This window comes from Dipteris shenzhenensis, chromosome 33 (assembly GCF_047967505.1).
Source record: "Dipteris shenzhenensis isolate YYH24624 ecotype China chromosome 33, Dip_SZ_1.0, whole genome shotgun sequence".
NCBI lineage: Eukaryota > Viridiplantae > Streptophyta > Polypodiopsida > Gleicheniales > Dipteridaceae > Dipteris > Dipteris shenzhenensis.
In genome coordinates, this window is record NC_141628.1 from 20,286,900 (window position 1) to 20,302,865 (window position 15,966).

The 15,966-nt window shown below is 43.3% G+C and overlaps 1 protein-coding gene across 3 annotated transcripts in view; it reads right to left on the reverse strand.

Moving 5' to 3' along the window:
- The window catches only part of SAC3A (SAC3/GANP/Nin1/mts3/eIF-3 p25 family), an 85,624-nt gene extending 71,601 nt beyond the window's left edge, over nt 1-14,023 (reverse strand). Inside the window, exons 1-4 of one of the 3 annotated variants that reach the window (XM_087371517.1) lie at nt 13,584-14,023; nt 13,081-13,487; nt 8,056-8,523; nt 2,254-2,355 (exon numbers count right to left, since the gene is read on the reverse strand). In XM_087371517.1, the coding sequence (XP_087227643.1) occupies nt 2,254-2,355; nt 8,056-8,523; nt 13,081-13,487; nt 13,584-13,773 (1,167 nt within the window). In that variant the 5' untranslated portion in view covers nt 13,774-14,023. Of the gene's footprint in view, nt 1-2,253; nt 2,356-8,055; nt 8,524-13,080 lie in introns of all 3 variants that reach the window. The other 2 variants (XM_087371518.1, XM_087371516.1) reach the window with 2 other exon arrangements.
- Between the last annotated feature and the right edge of the window lie 1,943 nt (nt 14,024-15,966).

A 15,966-nucleotide genomic window follows, 5' to 3' on the forward strand; every position in this document is an offset into this window, starting at 1 on the left:
AATTATGATACTAAATGCAAGTGTCAATGAGCGAGATGTGGATGTCGATTTTTACAAGCAACAAGTGGCAGCACCATATACTAATTGACATAAATCTCTGCATATGACATGCCAGGCCTAGTGGTCATAAGATAAATCAAGCTGCCCCAGGACCAGCCCTTGAAGGCAGCAAAAGATCAGGGGATCAATGCATTTTCACAATTTTTAAGGGCTGTGCAAAGCACTTGAGGTATATGGGTTTCTTCCACATAGATTGGACAGGTACAAGGACCAAACTCCCTCAACAGGCAACACCTTTACATGCAGGCGTGGGATTTCTTGGGTGAACAAGAAGCAGAACACTAAGGCTGAATGTATGGCTGCTGCAAATGCAGCATTACATTCATTTGGCTTCGTAGATTGCTTGGCAATCTTAGCATAGCACATGCAGGTTATGGCAATTGGGATGGTATTAGCATGGCTCCAATGAGTCCATGAACAGATTTTGTAAATTGTGGACACAAGGCTTTTAGTTGTCCATATGTGAGCAAGGCATCGCATGACATTACTTGGCTTTTCATTATTTCATCAAGAATTCCTTTCTTGTAGCATCCTGTTGTTATAGCTTGCTTTCACCACTAAGATGGAGACGCAATCAACCATGGAAGGTTTTTCCCCCATCTCTAAATCCTTGGGCAATAATATTTCTCACTTGATGGAAGAATATTCCTTTCAAAAGAAGTACATAAATCAATAAATAAATGGGACTCAAAACATAGCTCATAAAGAATATGTTGTGAACTTGGGGTAAGTTAGGATAACTTGGACCAACTTCTCACTTCAGTTTGGTGTATACTAACATAAGGAATTTGAAGTGCCAATCCATGAACAATACCTTCTGAAAGTCTATGTCCAAATGATTGACTCTGCCCTTTGCTATCACAAAACTGGGATGTGTTGGAAAGGTCACCTCCCCATCTGTAAGCCCCCAAATGAGGAGAGCGTGGGGGAGGGAGACCTAGGGCAGGATGTGCCCGAGAGGAAAAGAAGAGAGGGGGCTGCCACATGGGCAGCACCTCACATCAAAGAACATGGAAGGTACCCGGAGCTAGGATGGATCTGCATGGCACTGACATCAGCAGTGTACGGAATTGTACGGCGCTGGAGAAGAGCCTGGCAGAGGGCAGAACCAGCAGGACAAACAGGCGCTGACATGGCAGGTCAGGAGCGCAGGTGTACAGGGCTGCATGGGGCCTGGTAGAGCAGCAAATGGGGCTGCCAGTGGGCAGTGGCATGCCTTATATAGGCTGGGCCCCTGCCTAGATTGGAAGGCCAAAAAGCCCTAAAAGTGTGGGCCATAAAGGCCTAGTTTTGTGAGCCCTTAAAGGGCTGTTTTGGGGCAGACTGGTCGGCCCAAACAGACCAGCCAGTCGGCCCATTTAGCGCTGGCTGGTCGGTTAGTTCAAGGGGCCCTTCGGGCCTATAAAAGAAGAGGCTTGTGGCCTCATTTCTCATCCAGCAAGTCAGCAAACAGAGAAGCAGCAGGAGCAGCAGAAGCCTGATCTTTGGGCCTACATCCAGGAGGCAAAGCAGGGCCAGAGTTGCTGCAGACTGAGCTCACTTGGGGCTGAGCCTAGGCTGTCTACTAGGGCAGCAAGGTGCTGAGATCTTTAGACAGAAAGTCTACTTACGCTCGAGGTGGAGCACGAGGGCTCGAGTCTAGAGATAGCCAGCTGATAGGAGAACGAACTTGTGGTAAGATCAGAGGACCACACCATTGGTGGGACTCTGGATCTATCTCTCTTGTATTGTGTCCATAGTTTTGGACGGAAATATATATTTTGGTGGTTTCTCTATCTGGCCGGTTCATTGTCTATTGATGAGTCTGCACATCTATTGAATGCACATAAGTAAAGAAGTTTGTAATTCCACACCCACACCGCACACTGTGTGAGCTCCTGGGCATTACTATAAGTCTTCCGCTGCGTGTACCCTCTGTTGGGTATTTTCTAACAGGATGCCCCTCCAAAGGAGGAGCGAGCACAATATATACACACATATGCCATGAAGTAATTCATGCATTGTATCTTAGGGGACTAATGAACTTTGTAAAAGATCAAAACAAAGAAGTCCGATAACTTTTCAAAAATACTGAAATCAAAATCAACACTTTATTAAAGAACACAAGGGACAATCTCCATTCTTGAATAAAATGGTGTCCAAACAATCTCTAGACAAATTGTAAAGATACTTGACTCAAAGCCATAACCTTACCTCTTTCATTATATCCTGACAAGCCTTCTTTTGTGCTTCATCCTTACATCGAGCCAATGCTCGTTCAACGTATGCACGTAAAGAGGGAGGAAACATACCTGGCTGCAAAAAGAGCATTACAACCTGTTGATGATATCTTTTGCATTTCACAATCTTGAAAAATTATATTTCCCCCAAAATTAATTGCCCATTCACTAAACAATGATTAAACAAGGAAAAACTTATCATATGAAGGCAACCCTAATGTAATCAGAAGTGAGAAGACGGCATAAACTACATGTTAGCCAAGTCCCCAATAAAGCTTTATGTAAGCACAAGAGGAATTCTTGTATAACTCTCAAATTGTTCAAAACAAAAGGTACTAAAAGGTACTACTCGCATATCAAATTCAAAACGTGGCAATCAAACATAGAAGGAAAAAGATAAACCAAAACACACAATTTATGAGTCAAAATGGATGTACCATAATGTACTTTTAACATCAAATCATAGATTGATGCAAACATATCTATGCCATTTCTTAATTTCCCTTTTTTCCCTCACAATAATGGAAATTTATGTTTTGACTTGTTTTAACCCTATACGACCTCTGTCTTGCAAAATGGGCATTGCACAACTGTCACAGAACGAATGGAGTTCAATGAGATACTACAGAACTTCATTCTTCCCCATGCTAACACATCCTTTTTTGGAGCTCTCGATCATCTAAGGCACTCTTCTTTGGGAATCATTTCTACGGAATCAAAACAAAATCTATTCTTGTATTAAATTTGGATTTAACAAATCTGAGATCCCTTACGGGTTCAGTTAGTATGTCTAGACTCCAACCCTCTTTTGAGTTAAGATTCGTAAAACTTCCATCCAAAGGTCTACGTTTGTCCCTATTTTTTATCTCTTCAAATTATTCTTCAATTGATAAGATAGAAATACCCCAGGATGATCTCAGTGACACCTAGTCAATTGACCATGCATGGCTCTACTTTTCCCCTTCAAGGTTCAAGTGTTTATTTGACTGTATTTTAAATCTGTGTTGAATCACAAACTCATATATCTCAAATTTAATTATTACCCCATGAGTCATATGCATGATACAGTGTTTTTTAAGGGATTTTCAGTGAAATTCCAATTGGCAAAAAATCGTTGGTCAATCATTCTTGATTGTCATGGCTCATATCGGCAATAAGAGTAAGGGAATAATGCTTTTAAGGCTGCTCCAAAGAAGAGTGCATGAGTGGAAAAGCATGCAACGCTTTGTCAATCCTCACTCCTACTGCCATAGACATCCAAAGGATGAAGCCATAGATAGAGTTGAGCTAAACTAAAAGTGCATTACAGGAACAGTTTCTACATCATAGTTTCAAGACCTATGGAATACCTTGGGGCAAAGAAAGGGAGAATATGAAGATCATTTTAGGTTCAATTTCACACTTTCTCTCATAAAGAACAGAGTGAGAGTGCATAAATTCATGAGGGGTCTTCATTGGCACATTAGAGAAGTTGGTTATGTTTTCCACTGAGACCATTATGGAGATAATGGGTCTAGCTTTGAAAATCAAGGCACAAAGAAGAGATGGAGAACTAGTCGAAAACGAAGCAGGTTTCAGCCAACAAGGCAATAAAATCAGCAAGTCAAGGCTTCCACATCAGGCCAAGACTTGTGTGGGGCAGGAAGTGTTCAAAAGGGATACAGTTGAGGGACTGATGGATAATTCGAAGGATCAATTCAAGCTTTTACACAATCACTCCCTCTCATGAAATCACAACAAAGCTGAGTAAAATGCACGACACAAAAACGACACAAATGAAACTTTATTCAACTATGGTTCAGCCCAACCAGGCTTGTTGCCATTTACTACAGGACCCTACTGACAGCAGTTGGCATGACACCATAGAGCTAAACAAGAAAGCTAGAAAAACATCTTGCATGAGCTCAACTCTCATCGTATATGAACACTCAACCACCACACAGAGAAGCAGCATGAAAAAGGATACCGGGCACCACCGTGACCCCTTTAAATTCTGAAGCCACTACAAAGCTATTGGTCAGCCACATTTAATTGCACGGCCATTTAGTATTCATGCAGAGGAAGAGCCAATCGTGGTGCTTAGAGCACCATACATTAACCCCTACCAGGATTACCCACCATCCTCCTTAATCTGAGGAGGGGATTCAAAAGACGACAGAGATAGACAAATGTTGTAGAAAATGCCAATATAGAAGATGGCTTGCTACAGACAAGCCAATGATCACACTACCACTCTGGATCCCATACCAACATTTGGATTATGCACACAAGTAAGCTGGAACGCACAAGTCCGGAGATTCACACAGTTATACAGACACTCAAAAAGTGACATGTATCATGCCCCAACACAGCATCAAGCAAGCAAAAGTTTCCCTCAGTGTACCTCACAACGTACCCTCCCTGATTGGGCTTCATTGGCTCAAGGGAAGCTGCTAGTGGATGCCTTCTACAATGACCAAGGGGCCTTTATAGAAGGGAGGCTGCTGCCCTCTCCTCACCTTAAAACAGGCCAACTGACCTTTATGTAGGGCCGGACTGGACAGTGGCCGACACTCTTAATGGAGACCAGCCAGCTGTACTGCCCCGACCTCCTTGCCGACCTGCAAATATGGCCAACGTGGCCCTTCGTAACCCTCGGCCCTTGGCAGCATACAGCCCTCACGTAGGGTCCTTTCTAGGGCCCTTGGCCCTATATAAGCTTCCATACCCTGCCTTGATGCACGGCGGCCTTTCCTACCCCATATCCGTGGCTACCCAGCCCACATGACTGGGTCATCTCTGTGTAAGAACAGATGCTAATGCTTGATCCTCAAATGCATTGGATAGATCTAGGTGTCTCTCTACACATACTATAAGGTGCAAACGAAATTCCGACCCACAAACTGTAAAAGAACACACCCACACACACACACACACAGAGAACAGCACAAATACTTCCAACAATACTCAGATTATACTAACCATAGACGTGGAAGAAAACTGCTCCAGGAAAGAGCTACAACATCCAGCTAACTGCTGGCCAAATGTCAGCCAAAGAAAGACTGCACAAATCTGAGATATGAGGACAAAGGAAGATGGCTGTATTCTGCTCCTTCATAGCTTCTGTAAGACAAAGAATTGGTCCACTTATGGAACCTTTGTAGGAAGCCAACACCCTGACCAGGCCAACCTGGTCCAACCGGTCCAGGTGGACATGGGTCTGCCAAAATCAACCCAACTGCAGGTCTTCAGACCTGCTTTCACTTGACCTGCCACCAGACCCAGCCAGATCCAGAAATAGACCTGGCCCCTACAGCAAATCTGCAGCAGGGGTGATGCTGTTCTGCACACTGTTCAAGAGAGTACACCAGCCCATACTGCAGGCCTTAAAGCAGGCCATGCAAGAGGCACATGCTCCAGGTATGTCCCTACTGTTAGAAATTACCCAACAGAGGGTACGCACAGCGTAAGACTGATAGAATTGCCCAGGAGCTCACACAGTGTGCGTGTGGGGTGTGGAATCACAGACTTCTTAACTTAATGTGCATAGATGTGCAAGCCAGACAATGCTCAGAGACAAATATAGAAGCAACATTCTGTATTTCCGTCCGTCCACAAAGTAACAATACCAAAAAGGTTCTCCTACTAGATGTCAAACACTTCTAGATCTCTGAGCCCGCGTGCTCCACCTCGAGCGTATGTAGACTCTTTGTCCAGAGTGTTCCTCTCTACCTTACTGCCTGTAGATCAGCCTAGGTAGGCAGCTCTTACTAGCTCAGTCTGCAGCTCTCTGTAGGTCTCCTTCACCTCCTAGGAGTAGGCCCAAGAAAGCCCTAACTGCTGCTCCTGTCTGCTGTGGGTTTGCTGCTCCAGAAGATATTGATTATCACAACACCTCGCTGCCCTACAAGACAGCCAAGGTCCAGCCTCTAGGGAGCTCAGTCTGCAGCACACCTTCCACTCTCCTTCACCCCCAGTGTGAGGCTCAAGGGAGTGGCTTCTGGCTGCTCCTGTCTGTTCCTGCTCTTGCTGGATGGTTGGATATGTAATGGAGGCCCAAATGCCCCCTTTTATTGAGAAATGGCTAACCACAGCAGGGGGATGAACCGACCCCCTCTGGCCGACTTGGTTGGCTGGCCCAACCCTAACCAGCCGACCTGCTGGTCGGCCTGGTTGGCTGGCTCAACCACCCCTATATAAGGGCCCTAGCCAGGCCCTTTTGGGCTGCTGCTGGAGACCCTATTGCAGGCTGTACACCTACCCACAGATCCCCACCATGCTGCGCCATGCTGCAGCCCTTTGCCGGCACCATGTCCTTTGGTACACTGCCCTGCAGCAGCCCGTACTGATCCGTACAGTGGCTGACGTCATCGCGCCTTTGTTCCAGGCTCTTCCAGCCCTTTGATCCCACGCCACTGCTCTGTACAAACCGTTCCAAAGCTCTGTACTGTTGTAAGTCTCTTCATGGCAGATCTGTGTAGATCCAGGCTTCCAAAATCCCTTCCAACCTTCCAGGTATGTTCTGAGGTGTGCTACCACATGGCAGCCCATGTGCTGCCCATGTGGCAGCCCCTCCTCTTCTTTTGGGCACATGCCCTAGGTCTCCCTCCCCCATGCTCTCCTCATATGGGGGCTTACCGATGGGGAGGTGATCTTTCCAACACCTACCCCAACCAAGTCCACTGAACTCGCATCCTCATATGGGGCCTCACAGATGGGTTAATGACCTATTCTAACACTCTGCTGCATGTGGCAGCCTATTGTGCCGGCCACATGGCAGCCTATAGTGCTTCCAAGTGGCAGCCTTCTTGCTTCCCATGCAGCAGCCCATATCACCTTCTGATCTACCCATGTGGCAGCCAGATAGTCTGCCCACATGCCAGTCCTCATCATGCCATCCCTATTTCAGGTGACTTCCTGATATACATCTTATTTGGGGGCTCACATGCAGGGAGATGACCCTATTCTCTGACAAAAATGTCAATATGCTTTAGGATATGCCTCCCTTTAAAACATTGACTCATTGTTTCAGGTTTTGCATGCTCGTTTTGACCAAGCCATCCCTCGTATGCAAGTTCTCACATGCCGAAACTTGTTTGCAATACACTTGCATTCATTTGTTTCCACCATTTCTCTCATAATTTGCACATTTGGTGTCAAAGCAAGACTCCTTTTGCTTTCATCCAACCTAGGGCAGACCCGGAGATAGGTTCAAGAAATTTATAACAGATGAAATCAATTACGCAAGAGAATTTGCTTGTGTGCAACTTGAGGAGTTGGTGGAGTCTGTAAACTTGATATTCAACTTATTCTGGAGGAGCTAGCGTTTGCTGATTCAGGAAACGCCAATTGGAAGGCTGAACTTACTGTAGTCTGGGTATGTTTCTGCACTGGCAAACAAATCAAGCCTGTACACAATCATAAGAATACACCTATCAATGCTTAGATTACGTTGACCACCAAACCTTGGCAAGTGGAGCAATTGATAACAAAACAAATAAGTCTGCCCTAAAAATTAGGTTGACCAACAAATCTTCGCAAGAAATATAAAAACAAGAAAGGCTGCCCTGACAAAGCTCTGAATAAACATAAAGCATAGTTTTATCACTCTCAATCCACGTCTCTTCTTTATTCTGCTTTCATGCCCCTTTGATCTAAACCTTCTTTCATTTTTTATCGTTCTCCAATCAAAACAGCATGATACAAGTAGCAACTAATGTAGATTAACAACTACAAAATGCTGAGTCCTTACGGAGCTTCCATGAAAAATAATCTTGATAAGGAAGTGTGTTCTCACCTGGATCATGGCATCAGCTGTAGCATCAGATGAAATGTTCGAGCTAGGACCTTTCCCACCAACACTTATATATGCAGGTTTTTGAATTGTCTTTGAAGCTTGAGTGGAATCCATAGAGATCATTTTGGGAGTCACACCTAGTGTTGGGGCTATTCTGGGATTTGTAGGAATCTGCAGTTTTCCGACCCTCCTTTGAGGGGGTTCAGTATTTACTGATGGTAAAACTTTTGCTTGAAAGTTATTTCCTGGCAGACGATTTGGCACACTTTGCATGTGTTGTCCGTGCTGTATAAGGGCATGTTGATCTTGAGATGGTTGATACTGTGGAGGCTGTTCTTGTACATTTTGCGGGAGGTAGGGTGGTGGCTGAAAATGACTTGACTGGATTTGAGGATATTCTTCATAGCCTCCCAATGGTGCGTTAGACCAATGAGACCCAGTATTGTCAGACGGTGCTATAGTGCCTGCCTGCATGCAGAAGCCATTAAATATCCTCAGATGAGAAATACTAATTTTCAGCAAACAAATAGGAGACCAAAACATAGAAATTAGAATGAATAAACCTCCCTACCAAGAAAGCACGAGACAGGATAACCGACCTAACTAATAAAAAAAACTATATGAACATGGGAGTTTGTGAGTGTCCACGGAGCACCACCACACAGCCCACTGAAGCTCTAGGAGAGCATGCAGGCTGAGAGTGTCTTGAAGGTGCCACGAGGGAGATCAGTTTTGGAGTCACAACAGTCCATATCTAGCCAGTGCCCTGCTGATGATAGATGGTGGCGAAATATGTGGTCTATCTTTGGGACAAATTTCTATTGACACCACTGATGCTATATGACTGTATCTTTAGCATTCAGCATGGGCAATGATGCTCACTTAGTAGCTCCACCTTTCTGCTTGTTTGTACCACGTTTTTTATCAGTCTCATAGACCCATCGGTCTTTCGTAGACTTTAAGAAACTCTCTCTCTCTCTCTCTCTCTCTCTCTCTCTCTCTCTCTTCAGCATTGTTCAATTGCAGCTATGATCCCTCTAGAAGGGGACGCATTATGTCAATTCATGGCTTACCTCAACAAGTTGAGAAGATGGGCACCACTAGGATACCAGACAAGGCGATGGAAGCTACGCAAATCACAGGATGACACAGAAAGGGAATGAAGGGGACGGAGTTGTGGGGTATAACAGCTGGCTGATATGCCAGAAGATGCATGTGAAATTAGGGAGACTGTGATGCAGAAAATGCTACAGAAGCTAAGGCAAAACCCGGGGACAAAAATGCAGTTCTACAAACAATAAATTAACTCAATGGACATGTATGGAATGCAGAAATACATCAGGGAAGACATATCAATATGTAAACCGCAATATCAGAACCACTTCACATGATCTAGAGGTGGAGAGGGGCATGTCACAAATGTGTACACATATTGTTTATGGTTTGGTCCATTTTTGGGACAAATATATATTATTGTTTCCACTCTCCCTCTCTCTCTCTCTCTCTCTCTCTCTCTCTCTCTCCCCCCAGCATTGTTCAATTACAGCTATGATACCCCTAGAAATGTCAATTCACGGCTTACATCAATGAAGTTGAGAAGATGGGCACCGGTAGGATACCACACAAGGAGATGGAAGTTACACAAATCACAAGAGACACAGAGAGGGAATAAACTTACTGGAGAAGAAGCATCATGATACTGCCAAAAGATAAATCAGGCTGGCTACTAGCTGCCTATACATTGTGGCATCCATTCGTACTCATCAACATTTGCATTGGAATTTTAGCTCCATCTCCATTGGTGAGCTTGTTTAGTAGGCTTTTTTGCAATGATGTCTTTCTTTCTTCCATGCTTCTATGCCCAAGTAATAGCATGTGAAGCCACATGGCTTCAAAAAAATTTTGTAATCCTTGCATAGCACAGCAAGTTATTCTATTTTTGTTGTTGTAACCAATCTTGCATCAGTTTCCCCTGAAATTCTATGACCCATCATCGAGCTCTACTTCCAGACCAGATCGAGAGGATCTACAGTTTTACAAATGATAATCGAACACATATCAGGAGAAGTTGTTTCTTTGCAGGCATCTACTTGGTATTCACAATAACTTGATGCCGAAGAGGGAGATCCATGATCATAGTTACAAGGAAACGGCGTTCCAACATCCGGAATGTCTAGAACACCGTTCCAGAAAGCAAGGTTGGAACCCAAACGAACGTCCCCCAAAAAAAAATGCTTTGAAAGTTTCAAATGGGTATTTTAGAGCTTATATAGAAATTTTAAAGCTGTAAAATGTTAGTTTCTTTCATTTTCTAGCATAGTTTATGTCATATGATGACATGTTGTGTATGACACGGCGTTCCGGTTCCCGTTCCCCCTTCCCAGAACATTCTCGTTTCGACACCCAAATTTCCAAAACGTTCCCGTTCCCTGGTAACTATGCATATGATGCCTCTAAGAATAAGTCAGGATTTGAGTCCATGTCATTGCATTACAAGGGGAAATGCCCTTATGGGTTGTAATCATTTTATCTATGATAACTATTATGCATCCACTGTGAACATAGCTTACTTTGATCACTAGACTGAGGGAACATTCTCGTTCCAACACCCAAATTTCCAAAACGTTCCCGTTCCCTGGTAACGATGCATATGATGCCTCTAAGAATAAGTCAGGATTTGAGTCCATGTCATTGCATTACAAGGGGAAATTCCCTTATGGGTTGTAATCATTTTATCTATGATAACTATTATGCATCCACTGTGAACATAGCTTACATTGATCACTAGACTGAGACTTGTGTAAGCAGTATTTAGGATCAATTTTACCATCGGGCATCTGTTACCCGAAGGAGCTTATGATGCAACAAAAGTTTTGGCATTGTGTCTTATTTATATTCTTTAGTATGGGTAATTCAATCCTGCAACTGCTGCAAATGGCAATAAATCTTTCTATAATGAAAGTTTTTCCTTCATAGACTCATTTTACCTTGTCCTTTCTTTCCTTATTAAGATGTGAAAGGCTCAAAGACACATGAGGAAATAAAAATCCAAAATTGATGCATTGGCAACACTATTCCAACAGACAGAAGAATGTCTCAATGATCAAGCATTTTCATCAACCACGCAAGAAGAAGCATCACATAGTGACTCTCCTTGATGACTTGGCTTGCCTGAACATGGTCAAATAGCACCGCCAAGAAAGTAAAGAGCAATGCGACCATCAAGATTCATTCAGCGAAGATCTTATATAAGCATCCAGATGAATTCAAGAACGAGCCCAGACTCAACCTTCTAAAACAAAGCAAATAGTGAATTTTTGACCTCATCATAGTCACTCACAAGGCTTGAAACCATAAAATCATGCATAGCATATGGACTAGACAACCCCAACAATGTCATCCATGCCCCAACAATGAGTATAGACAGTATTTATACATATGCTCTCGCACACACATATATCAACACACCACCATTGATCAGCAAAACTGCAAGCCGCCCTTGCAGATTCAACCAATGGAGTTGAAGATGGATAGCAAGCCAAATAAAACAATGCACAACTAAAGCCCCAACTCCACGCTGAAGTTTACCTTTGAGCGTGCACAAAAAGTAGGATAGCCATATGTGCCTTCAAGAAAAACTGACAAACAAACAAGATCGTTTTCTGCCATCAATTATCAATCACGAAGGAGAAGCTGCAAGTGGAGGCACCAACAAACCGCATAAGGCATACTTGCATACATATCTTGGCAAAGGTGGAGGCAGAAGAGGCACAGTCAATGGCATAGAAATTATCGAAGAATCAGTATAGTCCTGGAGTAGATGGAACATGTATGAAAAGAACTCTATGGTACATGCTCAAGCTGAGGAAAAGGATTATGCATTCAACACATCATCCTCTCTATGAGTAGTTCGTTTGTTGTCATTGCAGTCCAAAGAGTAGTCATTTCTTCTACTCAAAACTACTGTTTCGCAAGTTTGTCCTGACCCATGTAAAATAACAAATATCATTATTCATAAATGATTTATCTTGCATTGTTGGAAAACTCAATGCTCCCCTTCTGCCAAGCTGAGTGCTCTCCAAGGGCTGCTTCTCACTCCTCAAAGGTTTTTGAAGGGACAAACGATGGAATGGTCCCTCCTCTATTTAAGGCAAGGGCCTCCTAACACTGGGCCAACCAGGCCTACAAGGCTCGAGAACCAGGCAGACCCCTTACGGGCTTCAAGCCCTAATTTAAAACCTCCATTCCTGCCACAGTGATCAGAAGTCCAAGAGCTAATCTGGTGACGCAAGCACTCGTCTGGGTTCCAAGATGGCAACTGGTGACCCAAATGCCCAGTCCTAGAATCACCTAATTCTAGGTGGGCCATTATCTTGCAGCACTAGAGTTACACCCTCGCGGTCCTAGAGCATTGTCCATTATATTATACAAATAATATATCAACCTAGAAGCCATGTACTACCAAAAAAGTCATCGATGTTGCAGCAACTGAATGTTGCACAAAAGTTAGAACGAACCTATGTGAACCCTAAAGCTGAATAATAACAATGCGAGAAAACCAGACAAATACATGTTCAAGAAAGGAAAAACAATATTTTCCGTTGTGAACGCTTGCAAAATAAGACCTTGCACGTTTTAACTACACAGCCAGGATATGCAACATCGACTGAATGCAACTGACATGGATAGACCTACCTTTACTGTCATAAAAGATCAGATCCAACAAAGCCTGTCTGTGGTTTTCTATTTAAATATAATTTACATATAAGCGCATAAAAACTAGTTCCATTATAGATGCGACAGAAGTTTTAAAAAAATCCGTTGGTGGATGAAAAGCTGCAAAGCAAGTCCTGAAATCTAGAATCTCTCACACGATAAGAAACTTACTTTGACGTCTCGCCTCCATAAGGAACAATCCGAAATCCCCAAGACAATCGCCAAAAACAGCACAGCATATAGAGATCACAAACCTTTTCCACTTGATAAAGAGTCTTTACAATTGCAGATGGAGAACATCTTCTTTACCTGAGAATCGGTAGCCTCGGGATAAGCTGGTGCATTGAGGTCCCAAGTGGGCTGCGTACCAGGCGGTGGAGGTTGGCTAATGGAGGAATTATCTGTCTGTGGAATCGCAGGGGGGGGTGGTTCTGTCCCAGGTGCAGCAGTATCATCAAGATCTGCCTGTGAACCATTCTGAAGGCTTGCATAGTAGTTTGCCCACTGCTGCTCATAGTCCTGTGGATACTGAACATTGCTGACAGTGCCACTCGGTTCTGACGGAGCATAGCCGGGATACGCAGAGTAGGCACCGTAATAATTGTTTTCCGGCCACTGACCTGAATGACCACTATAATTATTCTGTTGGTAAGCTCCTGTGTTCTGGTACCAACCGGCATTGTAATAAGGAGTAGTGCCCTGGTAAGGTGTTGAGTCTGTGTATGAGTTCAAATTTTGAAACGAGTTAACAGGCTGATAAGGAGCGGCTGAATTTTCATAGGCTCCCGTATGCTCAGAGTAAGGAGGGTTACCTTGCTGCACATATCCATAATTATACCCCTGATAATTCGTATTGCCATAAGAGTAGCTATCTCCAGAACCAGAATACCCTGCGTACGCTTGCCCATAATCCTGGGACGCTGAAGCTGTGGATGCAGCTGAAGAGGGAGGCGGAGTGGAGCTGGGATTCAATCCAACTTGAGCATCCTGAGCAGCATACATCGCTAAAGGTTTTCAAAGGCAGGAAAGGGAAGCAGGGAGGCGAAGCCCTATCATCAAAGACGGGTTGGGGGGAGTGAGGCTGAAAAACTGTGGCAAAGGAAAAATTTTGCATCAAGCAAGAAAAAAATCGATGGAAGGAAGGAAATTGTAGGGGAAATGGAAAGGAGGGAGGGAGGTAAAATGGAGAAATCGAGAAGGAGATGGCTATGGCGACGAAGATGAAGATGAAGATGAAGATGAAGAAACAAAAGCGAAGAACCCTTATAATTTATGAGGTCAAATTGAGCTCTTCTCCACATTATAAATCCGATACATTTACACCCGTTCTCTCTCTTGCCTTGTCACCTCCCTTAGGGTGTAAATCCACTGAGTGTTCAGAGAAAACATTTTTCTCAACAAATCATAAAACTTGGGGTTTCAAATTTTGAAGGTTTTTCTTGAGAATTTGCCTACCTTTTAGCTAAAATATAACTAAATTGCCTAAAATTTTGCAGATTTTACAAAATTGAGAAAATAATTTTTACATGTGAAAATGAAAATGTTACAGGTTCATTGTATATAGTTTGCAGGTTTTCTGTGAACACTGAATCCACTCTCTTCGCCGCTTGTCGTGGTTCACACACCAGCTTCATTTCTTGGTTCAGTAACCAGTTACAAGTGTCGGAGATGCGGTAGATGAATGTGTATGTCGATCGTAGGCTATTAACTTATGCCTGCCTCTCCTCTCACCACCACATTCACGCTCCCCTTTGCTCGGATCTTCACGTGCACACGTGATCATCGCACAACATGCACCGGGACACAGCATCGAACATTCTCGATCTAGATTGAACGTAATGCAAGTTGTTGGTGTCAAGTGATTGTTTGGAACGAAGTTACAGATGAATTTATAAACTATGCTAATGGCCTTGCGCTTCCTCTATTTTTGAAGTGGGTACTTACGCTATATGTGTTGGTTTGGAGGTAGAATGGACCGGGCCCATCCCTCCTATCGGGCCAAGTAGGACGGTAATCCTTCACACCACCTTTTGGACGAAGGCTGGCGGGTGGTGGGAACCCAACCTTAGGGCCCGTTCGTTCATGCAAAGGGCTTGATTAGCCAACCAGGTATGCGCAAAAAACCAAGATCCATTCACACGTGATTTCCAACCAACAGTTTTTTGGGACACGTGTGTGCATGCATCGAGCCAGGAAGTTGTTTCACTATTAAGTTCACCTACTACTGGGGCAGCCCAAAAACAAGTATCTAAGTACGCGTTGAAAGGGACATGGTGGTTTGCAAACCAAACCCTTCACATGAAAGGACCCTTAATCTTACCCTAGTTTACAGGATTGCAATTTGGATGCCCTGGATATTGGCAAAAATGTTTTCACTAATGGGGTTGTGCCAAAGAGCATGCGGAGAGTACCACAAAGATGGTGAAACTAGCAAGTGTGGGGGCAACCTGCAAAGTAAGCCAAATCAACCTAAATCTAAAAAAGCTAAAAGTAGAAGAAGAATATGAAGAAGTAGATTGATCGTGGTTTAAAGTTAATAGAGCTGAAGCAAAATCAATTACAATGGATAGTTTCAAGTTTCAAGCTTTTGATGGGGACCTCTCTTACGCAAACTACACATAAATTCAAATCATAACATTTTTGTGATAATGGCATATAGGAATTGTAGAAAAATGTGCAAAAACTTCTTTTCTTTGGGCAAAAAAGAAGGGTTATATTTGAGGATTATCAAAAAGTGAGCAGAGAAAAGTGAGCAACCCCAAATTAGCGAGCGAGACTAAACAACTTGTGAGAGAGCAAGCCCTTCATTTGCTATCCGATTTCTCAAAATCTCATTGGAACAACAAAAGTGAACATAAGTAAATCATACATATCCAAAAAAGACAAACATGCCTCAAAATGAAATTTCACATTGCCTTCCTCCTCATTGTGTCTCATTGGAGTTATTATGGAGAGATAATGCATAGGAGTACATAAAATATGTGATTAAAAAAACAAAGACTATTGAGATTGAAGATTCACACATCATGCCTCCCATGCGTGCAAAAGAACTTCTTTTATACATATGATTAAAAACATTGACCAGATTGCACTTCTCCTTCCTTCCCATATATTCACATTACAATCATTTTTAACAAAAAAGTTTAAGATCCATTCAAAATAAAGGAGCATACTATACATCTCCTTCCTCCACTT